This window comes from Hibiscus syriacus, unplaced genomic scaffold (assembly GCF_006381635.1).
Source record: "Hibiscus syriacus cultivar Baekdansim isolate YM2019G1 unplaced genomic scaffold, ASM638163v2 tig00111920_pilon, whole genome shotgun sequence".
Classification (NCBI taxonomy): domain Eukaryota; kingdom Viridiplantae; phylum Streptophyta; class Magnoliopsida; order Malvales; family Malvaceae; genus Hibiscus; species Hibiscus syriacus.
This window is the reverse complement of record NW_024063214.1, coordinates 111,207-118,945: the sequence shown is the minus strand read 5'-3', so window position 1 is coordinate 118,945 and position 7,739 is coordinate 111,207. Positions and strand designations below refer to the sequence as shown.

Here is a 7,739-nt window from a genome sequence, read left to right as displayed (position 1 = left end):
TAGGATTGCCCATCATTCCGGATGGGATCTCATCATCAGAGAAAGAGATGAAATTATCCGCCTGAATATTTGCAACCAGTCGATCTATCTTTTCCACTGGCACATCTTTCGGTACGAAAGTCTGATTCAAAACTTTCAACAATGCATTTCGATGTGCCTCAGAGCTTAATAGTAGAGACAGGATCGAGATACGAGCTGGCAACTTGTGTAGTTGCTCGACGATGCTGTACTCACTATGCTTCAAAAACTTTAAAAACTCTACAGCCTCGTTCTCTGTTACTGGCTCATTGATTGTTGACTCATCATCTTTCATCATTATCTCGACCCTTTTTTCCTTTATCAGGGGCCACTATTTTCTTAGGTTCACTGATTTGGTTAGGAGAATAACATCTTCCACTTCTGGTGAAGTGGCCTACCTCATCCACCTCTTTCTTAGCATCTTCTAAACTCTCAACATTCTCTATTTGGCATCCATACCTCCAAGGGACCTGCTTGTTATCTTTATAAGGAAAAGACGACGGAGGCGTGATCATCACTTTTGGGATTAACCTTTCTATAGTCCGAGCTTTTGGTGTGATGACTAAAGGGTAGTTAGTATTGTAAACTCCCTTGGATGTGTCTTCAGAAGCGCAAATCTCAATCTCTTTCTCTTTCGTAACCTCATGGTAAAATTCCATGTCATTACTATCCATCAACCTTTGAACCAAGGCCTTGAATTCGTCATAGTTTTGAATGGCATGATCATTGCAACGGTGATAGAGGCAAGCATACTTATTCTCGTTAGCATTAAAGGTCAACCAGCCTACTTTGACCATTTGCCCCCATACCCAATGCATGGGTGACTTCACTTCATTGACTTTGGTTATGACTTTATTCCCTATTTCTTCAATAACAACATTAACCCATGTTCCTGCATGGTTCGGTAGTGGGTTCTGAGCCACATTAGGCTGCTCACTATCACCGAAGTTGATAACATTTCTTTGTTTTAATATATGCACCAACTTTTTGAAGGCCAGGCAGTTTTCAATTGAATGCCCCCGCATGATACTCACATTGAGCATTGATGTCAAACCATTTTGGGTAAGGAGGTTGTATTGGAGAAGTGTGGTAAGGTGACACCACATGTTTGTCATACAGGATCTGGAATAATTCTTTATAGGTCATGAGGATAGGGTCAAATTGAACCCTTTCCCTTTCCTGTCTTGGTTCTTTCACTCCTTGTTGGACAGGATTTGATGATGACGACACAGTGGCCGGTGGTCGAGATACTATAATGTTATTATAATCATATTTCTTCACATTACTTAACTCATTATCTTTTCTTCTCACTGGAGGCTTTCGGCTATATTCTCCCCCGTCTAGCTTCCCACTTTTGATCGCCATCTCGATCATTTCTCCTGCATTAACTATGTCAGCAAAATTGTTAGATGAATTTCCAATGAGATGTCCAAAGAACGGGGCCCTCAGAATATTTATAAAAAACATATTGGTTTCTTCCTCCTCTAATGGTGGATGAACTTGCACAGCCACATCTCTCTACCTTTGGGCATATTGCCTGAAGCTCTCGTAAGATCTTTTTTCCATACTCTATAACAAAATTCGGTTCGGCCTCACATCTTTTACATACTTATATTGCTCCAGAAATGCATTAGCCAAATCCTTCCAAGATTTAATTTGAGCCCGACTTAGCTGATTGTACCAACGGATTGCTGATCCTGCCAAACTTTCTTGAAAACAATGAATTAATAGCTGATCGTTTCCCACATAGCCTGCCATTTTTCTGTAAAACATGGTAATGTGTGCAGAATGACAACTGGTGCCATCAAATTTCTCGAAGTCTGGAACTTTGAACTTCGGTGGCAACACTAAATCGAGGACCAGACTTAGCTCTTTGGCGTCAATTCCATATAGGTTAGCATCTTCTTTCATAGCTCGGAATTCATGCTTCATTTGTTCCCATTCTTTCTTAATCTCCTTATCATGTTCTTTTTTGTCTTCCTCATCCAAATCAGGGACATCTTCAATTGATTGTGGGTTCGTGGAAGAACCAGGTAGGTTTACTTGTATTTTTTTCGGTTAGATGGTCGTGGCTTGTTGTGTGTGGATATACGGTGGTGTGAAGCCAGGGGGATATAAAAGTTCCTCAGCAGTAGGACCGATAACTGGAGCCTCTCCTTGGACAACACTATTTCCCTGTAGCAAACTAACCAACTTTGCCATCATGTCGTCTAGAGCCTTCATTATCTGTTTGCGCATTTCCTCTTGCGCTTTCTTTAAATTCTCTTGCATTTCAGCTTGAACCTTCTCTATATTGACAATTCTATCATCCATTGCCTTTTTTCGCGTGTTGTATGGATCCTTATAAGTGTCCAATATTCTGCCACAATATTTTTTATTAATCATGGTGTTTTATTAATGAGGTGTGAAAAATGTGATTAGAATGTTATTCATAAAAGAAAATGCAATGTAGTGCAAGATGAATGCAATACAAGGTATTGATTCTGGGACGATTCCTTAGAACAACTTTTTATATAGGAAACGAAGCTCAATTACAAGGATTAAACAGATCACAGATACAATAGAGCTATCTCTCCTAATTGTTGGATATGTCCCAGTAATTCCACTATCTTCTGGTTTTCTTCTGCCTCTGGATCCAGTTCTTCAATCACATTATCAGCTTCCTGTGACAGATCAACCAAGTGCTGAGCCACTCCTTGAGCTTGTTGTAGGTATCTTTCAATGAGATCCTCCCTTTGCTTAACTCTCCGCTGAGCCTGCTCCCAACGATAGCGCCATTGCATAACTCCTTCATAAGGGACCAATGGAAGTTCATTTGCTCTTCTTTGCAAATCTTGAACTAAGGCCTCGAGTTCATTCGCACGCTTCATCAATCTTTCCACTTCAGCATGTGAACTACTTTCTCGACTTCAAGGGTATTTTTGTCTCTCAAGAGTAATTTGGCATGATGTCTACTCCGTTTGAGTTCTTCACTGCTTTCCCCAACTTCTCTTTTCAGTCCTGCCACTTCTTGCCTCCATTCAGCAGAAGACTTACTAGAGCTAGCAGATGCCTGATCTTTGATCATTCGCTGGTGTGATAAATAGAGGTCATTGAAATCCAATCTAAGTTGCTTCTCCACTTTTTCAATCCGATCAGCCCGACTCTTTTGGATGTCAATCTCCAGCCCTTTCTGATACACTTCATCTTTTAGCTTTTGCAAAGTTACTCTCCATTGTTTCCTTTCTACCTCAAAATCAAGCCTGGCTTGCTCGAGCGGAGACGGGATCACCCTGAGGTGTTCTTCCATAGATTGGATATTCTCTTGATTGCCTATTGGAATATTATCATTAACTCGGTTGCTTCTCCACTCCTCGTATCCTCGAGATAGCCTTGACTCAAAAGTAAAGAGATTTACCCGATAGTTGTGTCTCCAAGTATCAGTGACCCCTTTAACTTTATTCTTATACAGTTCTCCCCTGAATGCGAACTCAGACTTAGATAACTCCCTTGTTGCCGGAATAAACTTTCTCGACCCAAATTGTCGGGAAACCAGTAATGGGGCATACCCTACAGATCCCCAAATACCAGGCAATAGAACTCAATCTCTATCTCCACATCGATACAATATGTCAGATGAGACATTCCATGAGGTACGCCATAATATGTCACTGTCTCGGATACTTTTGAAAATGATCATCCACTTTTCCTCAGTAAAACCCCCAGGTCACTGCCGAGAAATGAAATCCTTCAACGGTGAAAAACCATTTAAGAAGACCCGACCAGGTGCTCTCTCGACGTGTTTGAAATGACTAAGGATCCAGGTTAACAACAATGGTGCACAACCTATGAATCGTCCTTCCCCTTCTCTTCGGCAAGAGCTCAGGGAACGAAATGTTTCTGCCAGAATAGCTGGAACAGGATCCACATGTCTATCCAATCTTTCGAACAGGTCTACCACTGATACATCAATATGCCCGAGAACTCTCGGGAAAATAACCAATCCATAGATACCTAGAGCAAAGAAGTCAATCTTTTTTCTTCGATCAGGATGACAGTCAATCAAATCTCTCATAAGGGTCTAAGTAACGCATTCGCTGTCTCCTTTCTTTTTTATGCCTCTCATAACCCATTTTTCACTCATGCCAATCATCAGAATAAGTTTCTTCTTAAATGAAGGAGTATTTGGGGGTTTGGTGTATACTTTGTCTACTTGGAACCTCGGACAGCGAATCAAGGCACGATACTCCTCTATAGTAGGTGTCATGTCTACTCGACCAAATGTAAAACAGCTATAAGCGGGATTCCAAAACTGAGCTAGAGCTTTAAACAAATTCCGATCAATCGGGATATCAAGGAGATATGAAATGTCACCATGGAGTTGATAGAACAATTGCTTATCGGACGCTTCCCATCTTCCCCAAATCTCTTTCAGTTCGTTCAGATTATTCTGACAAACGTTGATATGAGTATACCCTCTCAGCTCTGATATATACCCTGGTGATAAACTGTCTCCATTTGTTAGTTGAGACTGCTCGGACCATATCAAGACGTATGCATTGTTCTCTACTTTTTGAATCAATCGTTCCATAATAATAGTCTTCTATATGGACATCAGTCATGGATCAACACCAATGAAATGAATAGTGCAATGCAAGATGAGGATAAAGTAAACAAAAAGAAAGAAAATCGGTCAGTAATCATAAATGAATTGACTAAACATAAATCAATTTATCGATAAAACCTACCCTACATGTTAGCTACTCAATCATGCTTTAGTAGATCCTACCCAGTCATGATTTCTACCCATATGCTTTTGTTATTCACAAAAATCCTTGTCTTCACCCAATGCTTACGCCTTTAGTGCAGCATGCCCATGACTTCATCAATTGAAGTATGCCTATCATTGTCAGCAGTGATAGGACATGTGTCACTTTCTTTTTTACATATCTTAGGAGGCAAAGCCAAGCGAGAAAACACACTACTACTTTTCTTCCAACAATCAGAATTCTGATATGGAGCAGGTCCCAATGAAGTAACTTCATGGTAGTCACCATTTATCGATTCATGAACATGCAGCTGCTGCTGACCCTCTTCATTCTCATATTCTGCCTTACTGTATATAGCCAATCTTCCATCCTCAATTGTGCTGTTATCAATAAAAGATTCACTATGGGGCTGGCACTCTTTAAACATAAAACCATCATAACCAAATTGTGCTTCGTTTTCACTCTCTTGCACTTGAAAATCATGTCTGTCTTGTAATAATGTAGGATACATGTCACTCTCTTGCTGTTGGAAATCGTATGTCTTGTAATGACGTAAGATACCTGTCACTCTCTTGCACTTGAAAATCAAGTCTGTCTTGTAATAATGTAGGATACCTATCCCTCTCTTGCAGTTGAAAATCATGTCTATCTTGTAATAGCATAGGATGCCTGTCAGAACATCTAAGAGAAGGGAACTTGCTAGTTCTGGTTCTATAAGGTGATGAATGCTCACCAATCCTGCCATTATTTCTAATTTCAGGATGAACAGTTGATAAAGAGGGATTTGGAAGGGAAAGATCTCCACAACATTCTATTTTAGAGTATTCAGCTGCTAGGTCATCTAAATAGTCAGCCCTTTGCAGGATAGTCCTGCTGGAGTGTTCATATGAATTAGAATAAGGCAATGTAACAAAGTCCCTAGAACCAGAATTGACATCAGAGGTTATGGGAGTCCTTCTAGTCTCTAACAATGGAGGAAATGATTGATTTTTGGAAGTACCAATGGCATGACCAACAAAACTATCACGACTAGCATCTTGCAATGAAGCACAACCCTGATTAAACCCCAAAGATGAGGAGCCCCTATAATTCATAGTAGGGACATTGGGATCATAAGGAATACTATTTGCAACACTTTGATCTTCAAAATTTATCGGATGACTAATATTGGAGTTTTGCATCTCCATTGAGGAAAGGAACATTGAAGATGGCCTAGTTGGATCATTCACAAATGAATCTGTTTCTAGAACATGTTTGCTAGAATACACCAGTGGATTAACTTTAGATTGAAAAGAACTAGAATGTGCTGTTGAGATGGTTGGTGCAAAACCATCACCCTTGTAACATTTTGTTTCAATTCTATCACTCTCTGCAAAGCTAACATCATTGGAAATGCTTCTGAAATTACCTGAAGAATACCCAACTGAAACTGCTTGTTGAAGGTCAATTCCAGTTTTCCATTCAGTGTCCACCCTATCACCGGAAACTATGTCCCCACCAACATTACACATAAGATCCTGAAAACACTTATTTAAGAAGGCACTAGCTTTATGCTCATACCCAACATCAGTGCATGTTCCAAATCTGCCATCATCAGTTGATCTGCCATCATTATAGAAACAGTCCCCTCGGTGAATAGTGGAAATATCTGGTTCGTGATGGTTGTCAACACCATATTCACTTGGTACTTGATTTCTATTGTCAACTAGTTTTCCATGGTTTCTCATTGTAGACTTATCAACTAGTCTTCTATTTTCACTTGTAGAGTACCAACTTTTCCTTGCAACTTTACTTTCAGTCAACCACCGTGGAGGTGCCTTATTTTCCATCCTCTTCAAACTGAACAATGATAGAAGCCTTCGAACCTGCACATTTTAAATAAAGAGATATTATAACATTTTTTAAAGGTGGTATTTCAATTTATCAAATTGGATTTTGATAGCAAAAGGGCAAACCTGATCTTCAGAGAGTCCAAAGTTAAACTTAGTTTTGGAAAAATAGTTTTCTCTGATAGTATCACGAAATTCATTTTCAGAAAGTGGATGGCAGTACCACTTAAGGGTGAATTTGACCTGGACAAAAATCAATAAGGAAGGATTAACATCTCCACGAATGTATCCTTCCCCATCCTTCTTTGAGGGATAAAAGAACATAAAAATCAATTGAAATAAATGTACCCATACCTGTGCAGGGAATTGCTTCCCTAACAAACTGAATCCACCAGGCAGAATATTCATTGCACCATCAGAGCATGCTTGAAAAACACCATGCAGTTCTCTCGTCTCAAATTCAAACAGGAATAGGATCATCCCATCTTTAACCTGTTTCACAAAATGTGACTGCGAAGATGGGAGGGCAAAAATGTTCCTTCTTAAACATTCCTCTCTTGTAGCGTTGTTTGACATGAAAATTGCACCAAACTAGGGACAACTTCCAGGAAAACCAGTCTTCTTTGCATCACCCATTTTGCTCACAAGGATGGGCTGCCATTCAATGATAATAACGACAATAACAGCAACCAAAAGAAGGTGTATATGTCTAACGTTAACTGGGTAAAGAAACTAAATCAAAAACAAAATCATTGCGTTGATGAAACTGAACCAACATATAGTAGCCAAGTTCTTTTAAGGTACAAAGCTTCTTCAACCAACAACATACCCCTTCCCCTCACTTTCCCCACCTTGTCTTTTCAAATATAAGTGGCAAATATCTGGATCAACTAAAATACAATATTTTCATCCAATCACCAGCAAGCTATAATCATCTCATTGACCAATTCAAAGACTTAAAAAGCAATACAGTTGAATTTCTCAGATTATTACTAGCAAAAACTCAAATGAATGAATAATTAGAATAATGCTAAACAAATACTACTAATTACCAAAGCCACCATACTAAAATCCAATGAGAATTAACAGCACAATAGAGAAACAATACAACAGGCTTCAATCTCCCCGTAATGTTTTCATTACC

At 39.4% G+C, this 7,739-nt stretch overlaps 2 protein-coding genes across 3 annotated transcripts; both read right to left on the bottom strand.

Annotated features, from left to right (window-relative positions):
• Positions 1 to 2,887: 2,887 nt before the first annotated feature.
• LOC120172974 lies at positions 2,888 to 4,072 on the bottom strand. Its single transcript, XM_039180289.1, has 2 exons — positions 3,763 to 4,072; positions 2,888 to 3,567 (listed from the first exon to the last, which is right to left on the bottom strand). Exons 1-2 carry the CDS (start codon positions 4,070 to 4,072, stop codon positions 2,888 to 2,890), a joined length of 990 nt encoding a protein of 329 aa, XP_039036220.1.
• A 1,030-nt stretch (positions 4,073 to 5,102) lies between these two features.
• LOC120172968 lies at positions 5,103 to 7,434 on the bottom strand. Of its 2 annotated transcripts, XM_039180283.1 has the most exons (4): positions 6,950 to 7,434; positions 6,722 to 6,838; positions 5,436 to 6,631; positions 5,103 to 5,381 (listed from the first exon to the last, which is right to left on the bottom strand). In XM_039180283.1, the coding sequence occupies exons 1-4, from the start codon at positions 7,169 to 7,171 to the stop codon at positions 5,279 to 5,281; spliced, it is 1,638 nt and encodes a 545-aa protein (XP_039036214.1). In that variant the 5' UTR covers positions 7,172 to 7,434; the 3' UTR covers positions 5,103 to 5,278. The 2 variants fall into 2 exon arrangements, with proteins under 2 accessions (XP_039036214.1, XP_039036213.1); XM_039180282.1 differs by having other exon boundaries at positions 5,103 to 6,631.
• Positions 7,435 to 7,739: the final 305 nt, after the last annotated feature.

Coding starts and splice junctions, on each gene's coding strand:
- LOC120172974 (XM_039180289.1), bottom strand. CDS start 4,072: ATGAGAGATTTGATTGACTGTCATCCTGATCGAAGAAAAAAGATTGAC. Junction 3,568..3,762: donor TGGTCGGGTCTTCTTAAATG/GTTTTTCACCGT, acceptor GGGGATCTGTAG/GGTATGCCCCATTACTGGTT.
- LOC120172968 (XM_039180282.1), bottom strand. CDS start 7,171: ATGTCAAACAACGCTACAAGAGAGGAATGTTTAAGAAGGAACATTTTT. Junction 6,839..6,949: donor GGAAGCAATTCCCTGCACAG/GTATGGGTACAT, acceptor ATTTTTGTCCAG/GTCAAATTCACCCTTAAGTG. Junction 6,632..6,721: donor TTGGACTCTCTGAAGATCAG/GTTTGCCCTTTT, acceptor TAAAATGTGCAG/GTTCGAAGGCTTCTATCATT.